At 33.5% G+C, this 21,933-nt stretch overlaps 3 protein-coding genes across 3 annotated transcripts; all 3 read right to left on the bottom strand.

Annotated features, from left to right (window-relative positions):
- Positions 1–507: 507 nt before the first annotated feature.
- Positions 508–8,018, bottom strand: LOC133286720 ((+)-neomenthol dehydrogenase-like). The gene is made up of 5 exons (XM_061484175.1): positions 7,907–8,018; positions 7,525–7,771; positions 6,943–7,017; positions 6,375–6,551; positions 508–1,142 (listed from the first exon to the last, which is right to left on the bottom strand). The coding sequence occupies exons 1-5, from the start codon at positions 7,915–7,917 to the stop codon at positions 765–767; spliced, it is 888 nt and encodes a 295-aa protein (XP_061340159.1). The 5' UTR covers positions 7,918–8,018; the 3' UTR covers positions 508–764.
- A 3,290-nt stretch (positions 8,019–11,308) lies between these two features.
- Positions 11,309–14,218, bottom strand: LOC133286734 ((+)-neomenthol dehydrogenase-like). The gene is made up of 5 exons (XM_061484185.1): positions 14,199–14,218; positions 13,832–14,078; positions 12,961–13,035; positions 12,411–12,587; positions 11,309–11,686 (listed from the first exon to the last, which is right to left on the bottom strand). Exons 1-5 carry the CDS (start codon positions 14,216–14,218, stop codon positions 11,309–11,311), a joined length of 897 nt encoding a protein of 298 aa, XP_061340169.1.
- Positions 14,219–17,503: 3,285 nt separating this feature from the next.
- LOC133286721 ((+)-neomenthol dehydrogenase-like) lies at positions 17,504–20,769 on the bottom strand. The gene is made up of 5 exons (XM_061484176.1): positions 20,583–20,769; positions 20,196–20,442; positions 19,653–19,727; positions 19,099–19,275; positions 17,504–18,110 (listed from the first exon to the last, which is right to left on the bottom strand). Exons 1-5 carry the CDS (start codon positions 20,591–20,593, stop codon positions 17,733–17,735), a joined length of 888 nt encoding a protein of 295 aa, XP_061340160.1. The 5' UTR covers positions 20,594–20,769; the 3' UTR covers positions 17,504–17,732.
- Positions 20,770–21,933: the final 1,164 nt, after the last annotated feature.

Here is a 21,933-nt window from a genome sequence, read left to right as displayed (position 1 = left end):
AAAAAATTTATATCATATATTCTTAACGTAAATATATTGCAATTCTTAAAGATAATATATTACAAGAACATCCCAATTTTCATTTTTCACATACAAATATTAAAATAATTTATTTGAAAAAACAAAATCTAGTGAAAGTGCATGTTGAACAAAACATTCTCGGTGTTTCGCCACATAAACATGTGTTTTGATTTTTCAATTGTTTTAAATATTACTTCTTTTTATGTTAAATTTATTAAAGATAATAAATAGGTTAAACTTGAATTTAAAAAAAAAAAGTTAAAATTGTAAAGATCCGAAGGGTTTAGATCACACCAGTTCATTCATCCATTCAAAATTTAATAAAAGGTGAATGAAAAGCTCTATTCATATAATTGTTACAGTTTAAGGATAAAATTGAACGATTCTAAATTCTGGCAAATCAAAAAAAGTTTGAGATTTAAAGGCATTTTTTTTCATTTAGAAAAATATTTTAAATATGATATCTTCTAATACAACAACCCTGAAAATATTTCATTCAAGTGAGTCAATTAGGATATGCCTTTTTAATATTTACTTACCTTAAATGATAAATAAATGACAAATACAAATAGGATAGCAGACAATGTCAGGGTACTTCAGTGTGAAGAGGAACTTAGGTTTGAACAAGACAAAAGTTGATACTAAGATACCACACAATAAAAAAAGAAATCATAAGCTAGGCATTATGGAAAAGCAACGTAGTTTTTCAACACCACAATACATAAAAAAAAAAGTACTAGCAATCAAAAGGAAGATACTTCACTCCTGAAATAGAAGAGGCCAGATGGACTACCATTGGGAAGCAGTGCTAACCTTACAGGACTAGCAGCACCTTCTTCAACTGTTAAAACGCCAGTATTGAGGGTTATATCTGTCTTGACATAACCAGGGCAAACACTATTGATGCAGGCAGCAGGGAATTTCTTAGCAAGAATTCTTGTATAGGCATTCATAGCAGCTTTAGATACAATATAGGCACCAAGAGACTTAGGCCAGCCTTTGCTGTCTAATGACCCTTCTTCGAAATCTTTGATAAATTGCTTCAATACTTCATCCACACTTTCTTCTGTAAGGTTATCAGCATCACCGAAGACTCCTTTAGCCCATTCATTTGACACACACTGACATGACATGAATAAGCTGACATGAATAAGCAATATAAGAGATCATGCAGATAAAAGTAAAAGGAGACAGGACACAAACATAAACTAAATAAGAAGACGTCTCTATGAAAATTTGGAGAAGGGGAGGGGAAAGAGATTGATGGTCAATTAGAACTGTTTGTAACAATAATTTGTGATTTGGATAAGTGTTGGAGGTGGTTTTCTCATAATACCACGTTCATTTCTCGTTCATTTCTCGTCCACTTCACCTAATGTGCGTGTTATGTGTAACCTTTTCTGCATTTTCTTTTTTATTTTCATAAGCTATATTTTGGTTAATGAAAGCTTTGGCTTTTTTGCCACCCTTTTGCTCTCTTTTCATTTGGATGGTTGTGTTTCTCTTTGTGTAGTGGTTTCATACAGAGAAAATGTGATTGCTCTAACTTAAAAGATTCACTTTTTGGGCCAACTTATCTTTTTTCTTTTTTCTTTTTTAAAAATGTAGTTAAAAGCATTGTCTTAGTTAAGGCATTCTTTTTTTTTAATTATTGCTTTAAACTACTTTTTATGTTTGTTGGACCCGATCAATAGTACATTTTTTTCAGTCTTTCAAATGTTGTTAAATGTTAATATTTTGGTAAGAAATTACCTAAATGAATTCCTACGAGATCAATAGGTAAAAAAAAATATTGATATTATGCAAGACAAAAAAATTAATTTTCGCCCCTCCTCCCCTCCATTCCTGGCTCCGCCCCTGCTCATAAGGCGTTGGGTGTATGTACAGTGACAACTAAAAGAGTATGGAGTTAAGAGTATATACCTAGTTGGCTTAACCCCTTATTTATAGATGGGTTACCTTGTAGGAGTAGAATTCTGAGCATCTTGGGAATACTGGGCCCCCCGATATCCACTAGTAATATGATAAGATTGATATATTATCAAATAGGATTGTTTCTTTATCTTTCTTAGGTGATTATCTGTTGTGGGCTATTGGATATAGGCCCATAAGATGGGTCAATAACAGTTGCACCCCAGTCCGGAAGTTAGAATGTTCGAGCTGCTAGGCTGTGATGTTTTTTCTTACGTCTCGACCACGTCCGGGTCCATTTTGTCTTAGGATTCCATTTGGTTGATGTCCATTTGGAGTTCTTGGGCCATCTTGCGCCCCTTTTTATGTGGGTAAGCTCCACCTAGGTGTGACAAGGTCCGGATCACGAGTCCAGCGATGAGTCTCCAATTTATTATATATTAAGGGTTAATATGAGCATGAAATTGATTTAAAAATAATTAAAAGTTATGAGAATTATAATTAAAGTGTTATTTTATTCTCAGTAATATTCTCATAAAAATTCTTATATTTTGCAGTAATTTTCAGCTCAATAAAGAGATAAATTGGAGAGCTCAAGTGGATTTGATTTGGATTTCTGAATCATTGAAGATCTTATTGAATCTTCCTTTAAATATTTTTAAGGAAAGTTTTTCCTTTAAATATAAAAGGTAAGATTTTAAGGATTTGATTGAAGATATGATTGGAGATTCTAGTGAAGATTTCATTGAAGATATTATGAAAAATTAAAAGATATGATTTCATCACTATAAAAAGGCAACTCTTGGAAACACAAAAGAAGCTAAGCACACTCAGGAAGGAAAAGAACACCGGATACCAGGGTTGAAGTTTTCAGAGAGAGAGAGAGGAATTAGAAGAAAAATAGCACCATTGATTTCTTCTTCTTCTTCTTCTTCTTCTTCTTCTTCTTCATCATGACTTCTTATTCTTTTTTATGTCTTTATTTTGTTTAAGCCAACTATGTCTGGCTAAGTTTCTTTTATAGTTAGAGTCATGGATCTGATGTGAACCCCTTTTGGTATTTGATTTGAGTTTATAATTATTTTATTTTAATTAAATATTTTACCTTGAATGAAAAATCTATATCCTTATTAGAACTGATCACTCTTACAGAGTTTTGAGGGTTAAAACTCACAATAGACATATCGGGGTTTTAATTCTGACTAGGGTAAAATAACAATTTGTGCATGATCTAGACATAGGCTTGTATGAATTGCAGACTTCTTAATTCATTGAACTTAATGCTTAATTCAAGAAGGATTACTAAGACATTAGAATTGTAATTGGGTTAAAGGGTTAAATACACTAAGACATTAAAATCTAACCAATTAATTTAAAGAAGATGAATTGTCTGAACAATTGAAATAATTGATTATAAGAATTAATTTTTATTAATATGGGAGGATCAAAGGTGAAGTGTGCCCTGACTACAGTTCTTTATTACAATTCCTAAATCGTTCTTTAATCGTTCTTGCATATTTTTTATTGTTTTTCTTTAAAATTACTTTTCATTTTATTTTATTTTAATTCAACAATTATTATCAACAACCAAATCGAATTGTCCAAATTAAAGTGACTAGTGTGAATAGTACTTGGTGCTTCAATCCTCGTGGGACAATAAGCTTTCTCACAACTCTATTACTTGAAACGGGCGGTATACTTGTCGTGATCGCAACATCCAGTTATGGCGTTGCGAGCGTTGTTCACTGTTGTCATAGCTGCTTTAGGGCTTTTGGACGAGGTATAAGCCCATCTAATTCCATAGATCAACTCTTGGCCAACTTGGGGTTTCTGGGTTAGCTGTGGTGGCTTGAGCTTCATGTCTCATTCTCGTGGGGTCAAAAAGGTCTCCCCTCTTATGCCGCCCTGAATGGGTCGCCCATGTGTGGTGACCTTTTAGCTTTTTCACGCCTGTTTTCAGTGGTTATGTCTTTACACGTGTCACGTCCTGATTGGCGCGGCATGCGTTGAGAACGCGTTCCGCCTTCGCGTTTCGTGTGTGATAATGAGCTGCTGCAAACGTCTATCTCAGGGACGTTATTCCCCCTGTGAAATGTCTGTTTTGCCCCTGCCTTTTCATTTTCACTCCCAAAGATCCCGTTACACGTTGCTTGTGTGTTTTGGTCTTGCTCATTTGCGTTTCGTACTTCCTATTTTGCACTTGGTTTCCAGAGAATTTCTCCTCCTTTTTCACACCGTCTTTGGGTTTCTGGGCTCCTAGGTGTTATAGCCAAGGTGGTTGTGGCTGAGTTCCTATCAAATGATGAGGGCGTTGTGGCATTGAGCCGCCATGCATTGTGTGTCTTGTAGACGAGCCTCAGTTTGTCCTGATGTAGCTAGGGGAGGGCACCGAGTTATTGGTCCCTGGCGTACTCGTCAGGGTTGCTTGAGCCTTTGTTAGTGAGTTGCATTAGCCAAATTACATCTTCTAGGTGTAAAGAATTACTTCAACCCAAAACCTTAAGGCATTGGGTGATGGTCTTTTTAATGGTTTATATTATTCTCTAACACACCGCCTCACGCAAGAGCCATTTGGGCTTGAAGAATGGATATTGCACAGGCCCAATTTTTTTTTTTACCTTGTACTTATTTAATTTCACTTGAAAGTGGGGAGCGGTGAGGATCGAACCCGTGACCTTATGGTCACTGAAGCTCTAATACCATGTAAAGAACCACTTCAACCCAAAACTTTAAGTCATTGGATGATGCCTTTTTAATGGTTTATATTATTCTCTAACACTAAGCAAGGTTCGAACTTATTTTGCACTAATAGGTCGGCCTATGCGCTAAGTTGCTTTTCATGGGGCTCGAGGCGATGGCCGATCTGATTTGGAGATCGGGGTGATGGCCAAGATATTTAACTTGGAGCTTGGGGCTATAGCTGAGCTTCTAACTTGGCGATTTATTTTCCAATTTCTTGCTCTATATTTTGACGTATCTTTTACAAGTTACTTTGGCTTGTGGCCTGAAGCCAGTTTGGCATTTTGAGAATGTCGTATTTAGCATCTCGGTTTAACTTGCTATAGTGCTTTTGGGTTCTTAAGGGGAGTGGAACTATACTCTGATTCGTCTTTAGAGCATTAGAATCAAAATTGCTCATTGCAAACGAGATTGGAGTCGGCGCCTGAATTATTCTATTCCTGCTTTATTATCGATTACGCCATCAATTCCGTGCAATTCTTGCCGGCGTGACGATTTCTTGAACCCTGAGGGAATTTGAATTTCGATGCTCTGTTTTCTTTGCCTCTAGTTATTTTCTCGCCTAGTTTCTTGCTAATGATGTGCTATGGTGGTTCTGTGCCGATATTCATGATGCCGACTTCAAAATCCATCATCCGCCATATCACGTCACAAGAGAGCAAGCTACCTTCTCTCCTGGAATTGATTTGTCACAGGGAACTTTGCTCTTGACTCGGATAAGGCCATTTGGGTCACAATCGACAACAGGGAGATCGTTGATGCTCAATCTGAGCGTTCTCACCGTTGGCAGATCACTGTGCACTAATAATAATGGCGTATAGACGAAGGCGTGGGATGTATGCACAGTGACAGCTAAGAGAGTATGGAGTTCAAAGTGTGTACCTAGTTGGATTAACCCCTTATTTATAGATGGATTATTTGGTAGGAGTAGGATTTTAGGCCACTTGAGAATATTGGGGGCCCGATATTTGATCCACTAGTGATATGATAAAATTGATATCTTATCAAATAGGATTGTTTCTTTAACTCTCCTAGGTGATTATTTGTTGTGGGCTATTGGATATGGGCCTATAAGATGGGTCCATAACAAGGATATATGAGATAATGTAAAGGATTTTGTAAATATTTACTAAATTTGTACAATCTACTAGATTTGGGAAAAGTGGAAACTAACAAGTGGAAACTAAGGAAGCTTGTTCATAAATAAAACCAATGGCTCAGACGTATTGTGAGACACAGAGAGAACAAGTGAAAGAGGAAATTTTTGAGTTATGAAATAGGGTGTACAATGGGCTTTGGGCTGGCTATGATTTTAAGCTATTTAACTCCATATTATTCTTGTAAAGATGGTTAATGTTATATGGTAAGCATGTGACAGGTCCAACAATGTTAATTTTTTTTTTTGTTTTTTTGTTTCTATGCTTGTTGCCATCTTGTTAATTAGACTCCCTCTCATTGGAACCAATAATAATTCTGTTTAAACCCACAGTTACCCAAAATATGGATGGCATGACTATTTATCAATTATTTAGAATAGATAAATCAAGATATTGTCAATACTTAAGTCACTCTGAGCCAGGTTTCACTCCAGTCATCAACCTAAAACACCAGAGTTTCAAGTTTAATCTTCCTTTACTCTCTTCAGTTAGATTAGTCACAAAAAAAAACCAGATGAAATATTGATGCAAGAAGTAATAGCCCACCTCTATCTTCCCCAACGTAGATGATACATTCACAATTCTTGGAGAATCAGATAACTGGAGGAGGGGAAGAAGGGATTCCGCTGTTCTTTTAGCCCCATAATAATTTATTTGCAGGCATTCTTCAGCTAACTCAGATGTTTGAGACATTGCCTTTCTCCGATCATCATCAGATAATGCCTGCAAAGTATGGACAACTCAATACTCAACAACCATTACAAGATTTTCAAACCAATAACAATATCCCCTGCCCTAAAACAAAATAATCCAACCTACTAACATAGAAAAATTTCCAGAACAATTTCAAATTTAATATGGCATCTTATAGACTTCACATATACTATGCCATTAACCAATTCCATGATACTAAAGTGTTATCAGATAAGCACCTGATATTTAAATTTAGTTTGACATATAGAACATTGTTGGAATGCCATAATACTACACAAGCTATAATCAGGATCAACAAATATCTTCATTTTGTTATCAAGTTAAAGATAAACTGTATTTTGGGAAACTGTTCTTTGGCATCTATTATTGACTAGATGCCATAAAATGTCTAGATACTAACCCCGCATTTAATGATTGCTAAAGAGAGTAAATCCTTCTCTTTTACTTCAACTCCACCAACACCTGCATTGTTAACCTGCACGATACAGCCTATTTTAATGAAATATGCATAATTCAAGATGAAAAGTCATGATTCAATTCAAAGCCATCAAGGGGATATATAATACCATCAATAAAATCTATCAAATTGATTAATTGGTGACTAAATCCTGCTTAGTGCTAAAATGTAATTAACAGATTACAAAGGGGAACACCATCTGATACTGCCAATAAAACAAAAACTCAAATTTAAAAGATCTAACATGTAGATTCCAGTAATAGCTAACCAAAGAGAAGTATGCATGCAGAATCACACAACAAAAGATGAATAATTGGAATTGCAAGATCGAAACAAAACAAGAAATTAAAACAGAATATTCCAAATCATTCAAATGGAAAGTTAATTGTATGTATTTCTGCAGCTGAGCAAATTAGTTAGTGTCTCATCCCATTTTTTAAGGGGAACAGCCCAAAATATGTAAACTTTTAGGATGTGCCATTTTTTCAGTTATAACAACATAGTAGTATCAAATATCCAAGTTACCAGAATATCAAGTTTCCCAAATTCAGATTTGACAAAATCTGCCAGAGAAGCTACACTTTGAGCATCAGCCACATCTAGCTGATGAAAAACTACAAGGTCAGAAACACCATAGGCTTTGAGTTTTTCCAATGCTTCGAGACCCCTTTTCTCATCTCTAGCAGTAAGCACCACCTTGATCCCAGCTGAGGCTAACTGCCTAACTACCTCTAATCCAATTCCCTTATTTGCACCAGTCACAACTGCATACCTGATATACTCAATCAAAAGAGTTTTACTTTCAAAAAGAGATCAAAAAATGGACTATGAAGCATGAGATTTAACAATATATTAAGGAACTAGAAGCATGCAAATCGAAGAGAAAGATTAAGTGCTAGTGTGCTACCTTTTTGCCATCTTGTGTTTGAAGTAAAAACTCAACAGAGTAAAGACCCTCAACTTTGTGTTATGCTGTGGTTGTAAGAGCTTCTCTTTTAAGGTCAACAACACAGCATTTTTATTATGTGTTTTACACACTTCCAAATCTTGATTAAATTAGTTAAAAACATATCTTGATTAGGGCTGACTTACCAAAGTGTTACAAAAAATAAATTACTAGAAAAATATAAAAATTACTAAAATATAAAAAATAAAATTATATAAGATAGTATGGGTGACTTGGCATCCATGCAAGCTCTGTTTCTATGCTCCATCACTATTATCGATTTCCCAACATATCCTCTAGTATGCATCACCATTAACTGCTCCATCACATTTTTCAACTTTTTTCTTTTTTTTGACCATTTTTTCTATGTGGCAGTATATTATATTGGCCTCTCGTTTTCTGTACAGAATAAATTGAAAATAATCAATATTTTAATATGAATATTGAATAACCAATGTCATTGTCCTTGTCTCTATCACCGTTACCTTTTATTTCTTTCCATCGAACTGTAGACAGAAACGAGAGAAGGATCAAGCGGTGGAGCTCCGGGGTAGTGTGGGTGGCGGCGTGGAATACATGGTGGCGCCGTCGTGGTGAATATTAAAGAAAATATGTCATTTTAACTATCACAATTATATAAATAAATAGTTATTACAGAAAATATGACGGAACATCGACCAAAGTGCTAACACTTCCCCCAATTTTTTACCCAAATATCACACGGTTAGTATTTTTTACTAAATTGTAATGCATGGAAGTTTATCCTCGATAATTTCGTGACACATTATACATTTTTGCATGAAAAGAGCTCTTTGGACTAAGTTCATTAATAGTGATAATGAACTTGATACACTATGGGGCACATAAATAATACCACATGTTACGAAATTATTGACAACAAAGTACACTACTAATCGTAACGAATTTCAAAGCATTGTAGTCTAATAAAAAAGATTATTAGTGTGACATTTGAATAAAAAAATTAAGAAAATTGTAGCAATTTCGTCAGTGTTCCAAATATGACATGATACGATTCAAGACCTTATTTTAAGAATTTAATTTTATTTGTTTATTATTTTTTTAAATTAAATAATAATTTAAAATAAGAGAAACAGAAGACATGATCAATATTAGCATATTAGTATTAATTTGTGTGAGAGATTTTTTTTTAGAGCAAGTAGTAATGGATGTTGAATCGAATGCATTCATTTATAATGATTATATATTTCATTAGTATGTTTAATTCTCCGCTGTTGTTATTTTTATGTTTCAGATACTTTCTTTTTAGGTTTTTTCTTCTTCAAACTCCCTTTTTTTTATCTTTTATTTTATTTCTTCCTTCCCTAATTTTTTTTATTTTTATTTTTAATGCCCCCTCTCTTTATTTTTATTCATCTCCACCGACTTCAATTAGCTTGGATTAAATGTAATGTTGATGTTGTTGAATTCTCTGACGTTCCTCGTTGTAAGTTACGTCTTTTAATTTTTTAAATATTTTAATTATGGATTTAAAGTTTCTAAAGTTATTTTAGATAACTATACTAAATGTTCACCCAAAATACACAAAAAAAAAGTGTGTTGGAATCATGTGAACCCATGTAAAGAGATAAGAGAGAAAAAAATATAAACCTTACATATTTTTATATATATATTTTAGTGAACATTAGATAAAATTATCTAAAATAAATTTAAAAATTTCAAATCTTTTAATTATTATTTTTTTTTTCAATTTATGAAAAATGACAAATAGATAAAACTTGAATTTGATTAAAAAAAGATTAAAAGTGTAAAGATACGACCTAGACCACAAGAATATCTTTTGTGTTATCAATGCACCGAATTTTCAATGAATTTTTCATTCATAATATGACATATATTTTATTTTTTAGTAATAAATAGTGGGATTTGTATTTATCATGCAACATGAAAAAAAAAATTACACATATAATATTTTGTGGGGCTCTTATTTTTTGAAGTAAAAAATAAATAATAATTAAGGCACGGAAAACGAATTTCTATAACATGACACAATCACTTTTCTTACAACATAACTCTTATAAAACTCATAAATAATATATATTAAAATTAGATGAAAAAATAATTTGATAAAAAATAAAATACATATTATATTATAAACGGAAGATATACCAAATTTTTTATGCATACGGAGCATAAAAGAAATTTTCCATGATCACGTCAAGTCATTCGTAAAAGGTAGATGAAAAGATGCTTTCATATAATTGCTACAGGCCCAATAAGTGGCAAACACAAATCATGACAATGGCAAGGTGCGGTGTTACATCACGGATTTTTTCTTTCTTTCTCTTCCGTAAATAACAGGAGTACTAAATTTGGTATTTCCCTTTTTTTAAAATTAGAAAAAATTTATACCATCACATGCATAGTACAGTGCTAATGTCTTGTTACCAATCTTATTAAAACTGGTCCGGTTATTGATCAGATCGAGGTATCAGGTCACTGAGTTACTAGTTCAACCAGTGGGTCACTGGTTCAACCGCATGACCTGATAATTATATGCAATTTTATAATTTATATTAAAAAATTATAAACATACTCAAATATCTAAAAAAATGATAAAAAATTCAAATATTTTAATACAAAAAATAATAAATCACATATTATTATCAAATAAAAAATCAAACAAAAATATAACAATCGTGATACAGAGTTTTAGGTTCATAAAACGACATCTCTAACTATAAATTAATTCAAAATTTTATGAATAGTACATAATTGAGATAATATTAGTGTTGTAGGTACATAACTTATGTAAGTCAATAAGCAAAAAAATATTCAAATATGGGTATTATGATTTTTTTTTTAAAAAACAAAAATTTGGAATTTTTTTTTTGGGACCGGGCTGGGTCACCGGTTTTTATGAAAACCGGTCGGGTCGCACCGGTTCTAATGCATGGCCGGTCCGTTGCTTCAACCGGACCGGTTATATGATCGGTTTACCGGTTCCCGGGTCAACCCAGCCGGGTCTGTCCACTTTTAATAACTATGCTTGTTACTTGTCAACTTTCATAATGAGGAGGAACAGGTTTGAACAACACACTAATGATTACTTAATACAAAAAAAATATATATTTATTTTTTTAAATGATACAATTTGTGTCATTTTATTTTCGTAAAGAAATAGGACTCACATCTTTATTATTTTTTGTCCATTTTTTCCTTTCATGATTTATCTCTGTCTCTCACTTAAGATGACACAATTTTACATCCTTTAAAATGATACAGAGTTCTTTCAAAAATTAAATAAAAAAAAAGTAATCATAAGCAAAACATTATGAAGAAGCAATGGAACTTGTTTCATAATCCATAAAATTGTAGTAGCAATCAGAAGGGAGAGGCTTCACACTGTGAATAAAAGAGGCCAGATGGACTACCACTTGGAAAAAGTGCTACCCTCACAGGATTAGCAGCACCTTCTTCAACTGTAGAGAAGCCATTGTTGCCTGTTATATCTGTCTTGACATAACCAGGGCAAACACTATTGATGCAGATAGCAGGGTATTTCTTACAAAGAATTCTTGTATAAGCATTCATAGCAGCTTTAGAGACAATATAGGCACCCAAACACTTAGGCCACCCTTTTTTTTCCAATGACCCTTCTTTGAAATCTTTGAGAAATTGCTTCAATACTTCATCCACTCTCTCTTCTGTGAGGTTTTCAGCATCACCGAAAACTCCTTTAGCCCATTCATTTAATACGCACTGATTTGACATGAATAAGCAATGTAAGAGACCATGCAATTAAAAGGAGACAACACACAAATTAACATATACTAAATAAGAAGATATTTTTAAGCAAATTTTGCAAAGGGGAGGGGAAAGAAATTGAAGGTATTGCTCCAATATCATACAAAAATCTAATTCGAACTGTTATACAGATTAGAAATAGAGATGAATTAGACATGTTACTACAATGAATGGCATGATTATTTTATCAATTATTTGGAATAGATTAATCAAGATATTGTCAGCATTTAAGTCATTCTGAGTAGAGGTGGCAAAGTGGGCGCCCCGCCCCGCCCCACCCCGCCATCAACCCGCCAAAAAATGAGCCAGCCCGCCCCGCCCCGCTTTTGAAAGTGGGGTGAAAAACTCAGCTCGTCCCGTCCCGTTTGGCGAGTTGGCCCGCCAGCCCAAGCTTATTTTACACTGATCCGCCTCGGCCCGCCTATGCCCGCCATCAACCTGCCAAAAAATGAGCCCGCCCCGCCCAGCCCCACTTTTGAGATAGGTTGAAAAATTCAGCCTGCCCCACCCCGTTTGACGAGTTAGGCGGATTGGCCTGCCGAGTCGAGTCCGTTTTGCCGGCTCTAATTCTGAGCCACATTTCACTCCGGTCATAACACTAGAGTTTCAAGTTTACTCTCTTCAGTAAGATTTAGTGGAAAAACCATATGAACTATTGATGCAAGAAGTAATAGCCTACCTCTAACTTCCCCACGGTGGATGATACATTCACAATTCTTGGTGAATCAGATAAATGAAGGAGGGGAAGAAGGGATTCGGTTGTTCTTTTAGCCCCATAATAATTTGTTTGCAAGCATTTTTCAGCTAACTCATATGTTTGAGTCATTGCTTTTCTCAGTTCATCTTCAGATGATTCCTGCAAAGCAAGGACAATCCAATACTCAAACAAAGACTAAAGAAATTTTTCAAACCAACAACAATATCTCCTGATCTAAAAAAAATCAATTCAACCTACTAACATGTCCAGAACAACTTCAAATTTAATATGCACATATACTATGCCATTATTTAATTCCATAATAGTAAAGAGTTATAAGATAATTACCAGATATTTAAATTTAGTTTGGCATATAGAACATTGTCTGAATGTCATAATACTACACAAGCTATAATCAGGATCAATAAAAATCTTTTTTGTTATCAAGTTAAAGATAAACTGTATTTGGGAAATGTTTTTTTTTTTTTGCATCTATCATTTGACTAGATCCATAACATGTCTAGATACTAACCTCGCGTTTCATCATTACTGGAAGGAGTAAATCCTTGTCTTCGATTTCCATTCCACCAATCCCTGCATTGTTAACCTGCACAATACAGTCTATTTTAATAAAATATGCAGACGTCAAGATGAGAAGTCATGATGATTCAATTCAAAGCTATCAAAGGGATTTATAATAACATTAAAGAAATCTGTAAAATTGATTAATTGGTTACTGAAGCTTGCTGAATGCTAAAATGTAATTAACAGATTACAAAGGAAAATATTATCTAATACATAATAAAGACAACTTAATTAGGCCAAATAAACCATATTTTAAAATTAGAAGATCAAACATGCAGAATCCAATAATAGTCTTTTTGGAAATTTCAAGTGTGATTGATAAAAAGTTTTTCATCAGGAAAAAAGAAGCTAAACATGGTACATATATATTAGTGAAAGAAATGACTCGTAAATTTAATGTTTTAAAGTTTTGAGTTTAAATGTAATGTCAGGTCTCTTGTCACTCATGGGTTTGTCGCTTCAATTTGATGCGTGGATGTAGGCATCCATTGGAAACTAAACAAAAAATTAAAAGACAACTGGAAAATTGTTTATATGTGCTTTTGTCGGAATATTTTGCTATAATTTTCGAGGAACAATTCAATTAAGAAATAGGTATCACTGGTTCAACATGATTTATAGCCAGTTCACCGATTCTTGACCGGGTTGTATGGATAACCGATCCATTGACCTAATCGGTCCGGTTCCGGTTGGACCAATTTTAATAATCAATTAGTATCTCATCTCATTTTTAAGGTGAACAGCCCAAATATGTAGACTTTTAGGATGTGTCGTTTATTCAGTAATAACAACAAAGGAGCATCAAATATTCATGTTACCAGAATATCAAGTTTCCCAAACTTGGATTTGATAAAATCCGCCAGAGAAGCTACACTTTGAGCATCAGCCACATCTAGCTGGTGAAAAACTACAAGATCAGATAAACCAGAGGCTTTGAGTGATTCCAAAGCTTGAAGACCCCTTTTCTCATCTCTAGCTGTAAGCACCACATTGATCCCAGCTGAAGCTAACTGCCTAACTGTCTCTAATCCAATTCCTTTATTTGCACCAGTCACAACTGCATACCTGAAAAACTCAAATCAAAAGAATTGTTTTAAAAAAAAATGAGTGAAAAAAATGGATTAGAAAGTATGACATTTAACAATGTGGTTGGAACTAGGAAAAAGATAAGTGCTAGTGTGCTACCTTGCTACAGTTCTTGTCATATTTGGCTACAATTATTCACTCAACTCTGAAACCGTTAGTATTGTGTTATGATATGCTTCTACAGTCACTCTGGAGCTTCTCTTATAATGTTAGCGCCGGCCGTTAAATAAAGAATATTTCAAAAATGTTATATTTTTGTTTACCAAATTGTAGAAGAAAAAAATATATATATACTGGACATGCATGCATTTTCATGCCTAATCTCATTATCCTAATCTCATGCCTATTTTTATGATAACGAGGGATGAGAAAGAAAAAATATAAAAATAAAAAATTATCATGTTGATTTATCCATTAATAATTAGGGAAAAATAAATCTTATGTTAGTGAAAAAATTCTAATCTCATGTCATAGATACATTAAATGTGGGATCCATCTGTTCAAAAAAAAAAACAAAATAATGAGTGACACACCCTTTTTATAATATGTGTAAGAAGGGTTTGTTTTCTTATGCAACAACACGAGAAAAAAATACCCCTAATAATTAACATCTTTTCCCTGTGGGAGCGTTTGGTTGAGGAGAAATTTTTTAAATACTAAGAAAATGTAATTACTAGGGAAATGGTTGGAAAGTAAGTTTGGTAGGAAAATGTAAAAAAAGTTGTTTGGTTGACTGAAATATTACCGGGGAAAGTTATTTAAATTTGCAAAATCTATGTTCGGGAGAAACTTCGCACCTATTTTTTCACTTCTTCAATTATCTCAAAATACCACATCTCAAGTAGTATTATGTAACAGTGAATTTCATCCAAAAATCAACACAAAAGTCATTTCCTCATCTATCCTATTTGCCTAGTATTCTTTTTAAAAACTGAACCAAACTTGATATTTTTCAATACCCACTTGCACTTTTCCATCAATCCTAAAATAAATCTTCTACCAAACACTACCTATATGTGTTGTGACCGTTTACTTTTCATTTCTTGTCATCCCACATTCCCACTGCAACGATCGATGGAAACGGTGATAAGTAAAGTAGAAAAGAAGGGTTTGCATGAGAGTGTGGAGTGTTGAAGGAGAAGCCGGCAAAAATAAAAGCCGGCAATAAGGAAGGGTTTAGATTTTTTAGATTTTTTTTTAATATATTCTTTGGTCAATCAATCTCTTCATATCTATCTTCATATGAAAAGAATATAACAACCTGTCTACCTCAAATTAAATAAAATTTAAAATTTGTTAGAAAAAAGATTCTTTAATTTAGTCTTTCAAATATTAAGTGTCACCATGCACTAGTTTTTTTAAAATACTTTTGTAATTCCTTAAAATATTACAAAATAATAATTAATTCTTGGTTTTCTGTCGTTGCGTTAACTTTTCATAAGAATGTGGACAGTTGTATTTTGAATGATATCTTTAGTTGTCATGTCACCTCACCATAGCAGGAGATGAAGTATAAGATATTTTAATAACTTGCATCAAAGCATGTACTCCTTCGGGTATGCTAAAATAAGAGGTAAAAGATGATTGGTAACACTTTCAATTAAATGGGTGACTTTTCCAATTATTACGGATCTCATAATACACTTTATAAATTGAAAATCTATAATTCCAACATGTCTAAAATGAAGTTTATAACAAGTCTAAAATATTACATTATTATATATTTATTATTAATCATTTCATATATTTATGTAACATAAATAAAGTTAAACTTTTCTCATGTTACGTAAAAGAAGATTTTTCTTCTACACATCCATCAAAATTCTCATTCCCTATTATTATTTTTAAAACTTGGTGGGTCCCACCATGTGATGTTTGAGTCAATGTTGTGAAAATCGGATCGGACCGGCCGGGTTGACCCGGAACTCGGTGAATCGGTCATCTGACCAGTCCGGTTATCACATTAGATCGATCAAGTATCAGACCCAGTACGGCCCGATCAGTTTTGGTGAAAAACCGGTGACCCGGCCGGTTAATCGGTGACCCAGCCCGAGTTTAAAAACAAATTCAAAAAAAAAGTTTTCCAAAAAAAATAAATCATAATTGACATTTTTGAATGATCTATTACTTATTGACTTACATAAGTTAGGTACCTACAATACTAATATATCTCAGTTATGCACTATGCAGAAAATTTTGATTTGATAGTTAGAGATGTTGTTTACCGAACCTGAAACACCAATATAACAAGCATTATGTGTTTGTTTGATCCTTTATTGGACAATAATGTATAATTTATTTATTTTTATATTAAAATATTTATAATTTATATTATTTTTTTCAATTATTTGAGTATATTTATAAAATTTTTAATATAAATTATAGATTTATATATAATCACCGGATCATGCGGTTGAACCAGTGATCCAGTGACCCGGTACCTCGGCCGGGTCATTGACCGGGCCAGTTTTAATAACATTGGTTTGTGCACAAGAAAAATCTTATCTTATGTAACATAAGAAAAATTAACCCAATAAATAATTGTAATGTTACTTATTTATATTATTTTGTTTAAATAAAATGACTTGAATTGCTTTGTATTTATTTATTTAAATCATTCATTTTATTTAAGAAATAATTTAATATGATTGCATCTCAAATTTAATATAACATTTATATTTTTATGATTTGGGAATTCTATTAGAGTAGAGTTATATTTATAAATTTTTTGTTTACAAATTCTTACAAACTACACTATATACTACAGGTAGTACATACTACTTGAGCATGTACTACAGATAGTACATAGTATAATCTATAAAATTTTGTAAATAAAAAGTTTATAAATATAACCTTTACTATTCTATTATGATTAATATAATTGTTACAATTTAAGGACAGAATCAAAAGTTCTAACATTTCATGCGAATCGAAAAAAATGTATGAGACTGAAATGTACCATTTTATTTGAATTATATTTTTTATAGCAATCTTAATTAATTCTTTGAGGCAAATTGATCCCAAGCTATTTTCACAAATTCGGCTTTTTGAGCCGGTTATGAGATTAATCTCGAGTCGGAACTTAATTTATAGTTAAAGTTTTTCGCTCCTCCTTAAAGATTTATTCGGTGAGAATCAAACTCAGATTCTCTCCCGAAATTTATTTTAAATATATTATATTTGAGCAGGTTATATTTATAAATTTTTTATTTACAAATTAAATTATGTATTACGGATAATACATAATACTTGAGCATGTAGTACTCGTACACCCATAGTATATAGTGTACTTTGTAAATATAGTCAACTCCATTGTATTCTAATAAAACAACGGACAGAACTTGCATTTCAAGAGAGATAATTAAGATTTATCTTTATGATGTGACAAACACAAATAGGTTTAAACAAGGCAAAAGATGTCACTATTATAGCTTGGGGTTTGCATTTGTCATTTAACATGACACAACAAAGTTTTCTACACACATAACATTTCGTGGGGCCCACATTTTTTGAAGAAAAAAAAACTACGGCACGCAAAACGAATCTCTATAACATTACACAATCACTTTTCCTACAACATAACTTTTATAAAACCCTTATACCTTAGGATTAAAAATTAAACAAAAAAAGTAATCACAAGCGAGAGACTTCACTCCTTTGATAGAAGAGTCCAGATTGAGCACCATTGGGAAGTAGTGCTAGCCTCACAGGACTAGAAGCACCTTTTTCAACAGTTAAGAAGCCAGTATTGGCTGTTATATCTGTCTTGACATAACCAGGGTCAACACTATTGATGCAGATAGCAGGGTATTTCTTAGCAAGAATTCTTGTATAGGCATTCATAGCAGCTTTAGATATAACATAGGCACTAAAAGACTTAGGCCACCCTTTGCTGTCTAATGACCCTTCTTTAAAATCTTTGAGAAATTGCTTCAATACTTCATCCACTCTCTCTTCTGTAAGGTTATCAGCATCACTGAAGACTCCTTTAGCCCATTCATTTGATACAAACTGATGTGATATGAATAAGCAATATAAGAGATCATGCAAATAAAAGGAGGCAGGCCATAACAATAAATTAAATAAGAAGATATCTCTATGAAAATTTTGGAGGAGAGGGGAAAGATATTGAAGATATTGCTCCAATATCATACACAAGGCCAAGTAAAGCTTAGTCATAAATAAAACCAATGGGGTAATAAGAGAGGGTGCACAAGGGGTTTTGGAATGGCTGAGTTAAGGTTTATTTAACTCCATAATTATTCTTGTATTGGTTTTTCTCTCATAGTAAAGATGTTTAATCTTAAACCCAAGGGATGGCATAGCTGGTAAGCTAGCTCAGTTGGTGCTAAAAGGTCTTTGGTTTGAATCTGTTGAGATATATAGTCTCACATTGATTGTATGTGCAACTAATGTGGAGTTTATAAAGCCTTGGGCACCCCACCCTTCGAGCTAGCTTTTGGGGTGGTGACCTCAAGGTTCTTAACATGGTATCAGAGCATCGCCGCCCTCCACTTTCTCTTGTGGCGTTTCTTAGTACAGGTAAGCTGGGCCTGTTGCATTGTCCACTCTTCAAGCCCAATGGGCTCTCGTGTGAGGGGGCATGTTGAGATATATAGTCCCACATTGGTTGTATGTGCAACTAATGTGGAGTTTATAAGGCCTTGGACACTCTCACCCTTCGAGCTAGGTTTTGGGGAGGTGACCTCAAGATTCTTAACAGAATCCACAAAAATCTTCACGCTTTTTACCCCGGGATTAGTCTCATCCAAAAAAATTTAATCTTCTAAGGTGTAATTAAGCATGTAACTGGTGGAACTATGTTAATTTATTTTATTTTTGTGCTGAGTGTAACTTTGTTAATTAGTCCCCCAATCATTGGAACCAATTATATTTATGTTACAGACAATGGCATGACTATTTATTGATTATTTAAAATAGATGAGTCAAGATATTGCAAAAACCTTATGAATTATTGACGCAAGAAGTAATAGCATACCTCTAACTTCCCCATGAAGGATGATACATTCACAATTCTTGGAGAATCAGATAACTGGAGGAGGGGAAGAAGGGATTCGGCTGTTCTTTTAGAACCATAATAATTTATTTGCAAGCATTCTTCAGCTAACTCATATGTTTGAGTCATTGCCTTTCTCCTATCATCTTCAGATAATGCCTGCAAAGTAAGGACAATCAATACTCAACAAACATTATAGAAGTTTTTCAAACCAATAACCCCCCCTGCCCTAAAACAAAACATTTGGACCTACTAACATTGAGAAGTTTCCAGAACAGTTTCAAATTATATATGGCATCTTATAAACTTCACATATACTATGCCATTAATCAACTCCATAATAGTAAAGAGTTATAAGCACCTGATATTTAAATTTAGTTTGACATATAGAACATTGTTGGAATGCTATAATACTACACAAGCTATTATCAGAATCAATAATAATATCCATGTTGTTATCAAGTTAAACTGTACTTTGGGAAACTGTTGTTTGCAACTATTATTGACTGGATGCCATAACATGTCTAGATACTAACCCCACGTTTGATTACTGCTAGAGAGAATAAATCCTTGTCTTTGATTTCCATTCCACCAATCCCTGCATTGTTAACCTGCACGATACAGAAATATGCATACGTCAAGATGAGAAGTCATGATTAAATTGATTAATTGGCTACTGTAGCCTGCTTAATTAACAGATGACAAAGGGGAACACTATCTGATACAAAATAAAGGCTACTTAGGCCAATTAAACAAAAATGCAAATGTAATATATCTAACATGTAGAATCCAATAATAGATAACTAAAGAGAAGTATGCATGTAGAGCCACACAACCAAAAATGAATAACTGGAATTACAAGATGAGCTCCCTGACATCCAATGGATACCAAAGAAGAAATTAAAAGAGAATATCGCAAATCATGGAAATGGAAATTTAATTGTATGTGTTTCTGCAGTTCAGCAAGTCAATTAGTGTCTCATCTAATTTTTAAGGGGAACAGCCCAAATATGTAGACTTTTAGGATGTGCCATTTTTTTTTAGTAATAACAACATAGGAGATCAAATATCCATGTTACCAGAATATCAAGTTTCCCAAATTTGGATTTGACAAAATCTGCAAGAGAAGCAACACTTTGAGCATCAGCCACATCTAGCTGATGAAAAACTACAAGGTCAGATAGACCTGAGGCTTTGAGTGTTTCCAAAGCTTCAAAGCCCCTTTTCTCATCTCTAGCAGTAAGCACTACATTGATCCCAGCTGAAGCCAACTGTCTAACTATCTCCAATCCAATTCCCTTATTTGCACCAGTCACAACTGCATACCTGAGATACTCAAACAAAAGGATTTTATTTTCAAAAAATGGAGCAAAAATAAAAATGGACTAGAAAATATTAGAATTAACAATATGCCTGGAACTACAGGCATGTAAAGCAAAGAGAAAGAATAAGTGCTAGTGTGATACCTTTTTGCCATCTTGGGTTAGAAGTAAACTGTAACACTTCTTGAAATCCCAAGATTTATTTTCAATACCACCATCGCAGATACATTCGGCCAATAAGAGCGCATCATGTCAGCTTATGTTATATCGGAACGAGAAAAAAAAAAAAAGCTACTTTTGTGCTTTACACTATGTGTTACCGATAAGACATAGTGTAAAGTACACTCTCACATCCAATTTTCAATATCACCATCGTACCCAAAAAGCATTCTTGTGAGGCTAGCTAGATAAAATTTGCACGGCTGTTATTGTTTCCTTGGATTGCATATCTTCGCCATATCACAACTCTTTATAATTTTCCTGTGGCCCACTTGGGCAGCTTTATCAACAAGAACTTTTAAAATTGTAACTTAAATGAAAGACATTCACAGCTTGAAAACGTGAATGGTATTATTAGAGCTTCGTCTTCCCGTGCCTTCCCTCGTTCTTTACAAATTTCCTCACCATCTTTCTTTTACTTTCAACTATTCATGAAAGCAGTGTGGGATCAGTGTTAAATTGTTAATAAAAATAAAAAGTTGTGAGGTATTTCATTTTAGTCACACAAAACATAAGCTCAAGTTTGAGTTTTATTTCCATTCAACCCATTCTCGTCATAACCGAACATGGTTTACATTTTTACTCGTATCTTGAGCTACAAATCTCTCTTTTGGGCATTCTATAACATTATGGAAAGCTTAGAAACATATGTACAACTTTGATGAAGACATAGAAGCATGATTCTTGAGTTAAAATACCTTAAATTGAGCTCAAAGGTACAACACTAGTGGTGCTGTCGCAGAAAACAGCATAGTCTGGGTAATATAGCTATATCTTGAGCTTCACTCCATTAATTTGAATGATCTTTGGCTCAATGAAAATCTTATAAGAATATCTACAACTTGTAAGCTCACTCTGAAGCTTCTGTTGTATCCATGCAGACCCTTCTTTCCTCTTGACACTATTATATCAACTTTTTCAACATTTCCTCTTCTGGCACCATCACATTCTTCAATTTTTTTCACCAGTTTTTCTTTCCTCTCTCGCTATTAATTATAACTGTTATCCAATTTTTAAAGCTTCCTTTTCTGGCTCCTTTACATTCTTCAAAAAAAATTACCTGTTTTTCCTTCCCCTCCCTCTATTAATTGTTACTATTATCAATTTTTCAACTTTCCTCTTATGTTGCATCACATTCTCCAAAAAAAATTGACCTTTTTTTTTAATTAACCTCTCGTTTTGTGTACAAACTGAGTAAATTGAAAAGAATCAATATTTAATAACAATTGATTTCAACCCTGGCACCTTTCATTTCTTGCCATCTTACGTAGACTGA

This window comes from Gastrolobium bilobum, unplaced genomic scaffold, assembly GCF_033153095.1.
Source record: "Gastrolobium bilobum isolate Gb01-03AN ecotype WA unplaced genomic scaffold, APGP_CSIRO_Gbil_v1 utg16848, whole genome shotgun sequence".
Taxonomy (NCBI): Eukaryota; Viridiplantae; Streptophyta; class Magnoliopsida; order Fabales; family Fabaceae; genus Gastrolobium; species Gastrolobium bilobum.
This window is presented reverse-complemented; position numbering and strand designations above follow the sequence as displayed.

Bases quoted from the DNA above. Each gene is read 5' to 3' on its own strand.
- LOC133286720 (XM_061484175.1), bottom strand. The intron at 7,018-7,524 runs GTAACTTGGATA...TGTATCGTGCAG, and splicing joins TTGGGAAACTTGATATTCTG to GTTAACAATGCAGGTGTTGG. The intron at 6,552-6,942 runs GTTAGTATCTAG...CATACTTTGCAG, and splicing joins TAGCAATCATTAAATGCGGG to GCATTATCTGATGATGATCG.
- LOC133286734 (XM_061484185.1), bottom strand. From the start codon at position 14,218: ATGACAAGAACTGTAGCAAG. The intron at 13,036-13,831 runs GTAACATGAATA...TGTATTGTGCAG, and splicing joins TTGGGAAACTTGATATTCTG to GTTAACAATGCAGGGATTGG. The intron at 12,588-12,960 runs GTTAGTATCTAG...CTTGCTTTGCAG, and splicing joins CAGTAATGATGAAACGCGAG to GAATCATCTGAAGATGAACT.
- LOC133286721 (XM_061484176.1), bottom strand. The intron at 19,728-20,195 runs GTAACATGGATA...TGTATCGTGCAG, and splicing joins TTGGGAAACTTGATATTCTG to GTTAACAATGCAGGGATTGG. The intron at 18,111-19,098 runs GTATGCTATTAC...ATATCACATCAG, and splicing joins CCTTCATGGGGAAGTTAGAG to TTTGTATCAAATGAATGGGC.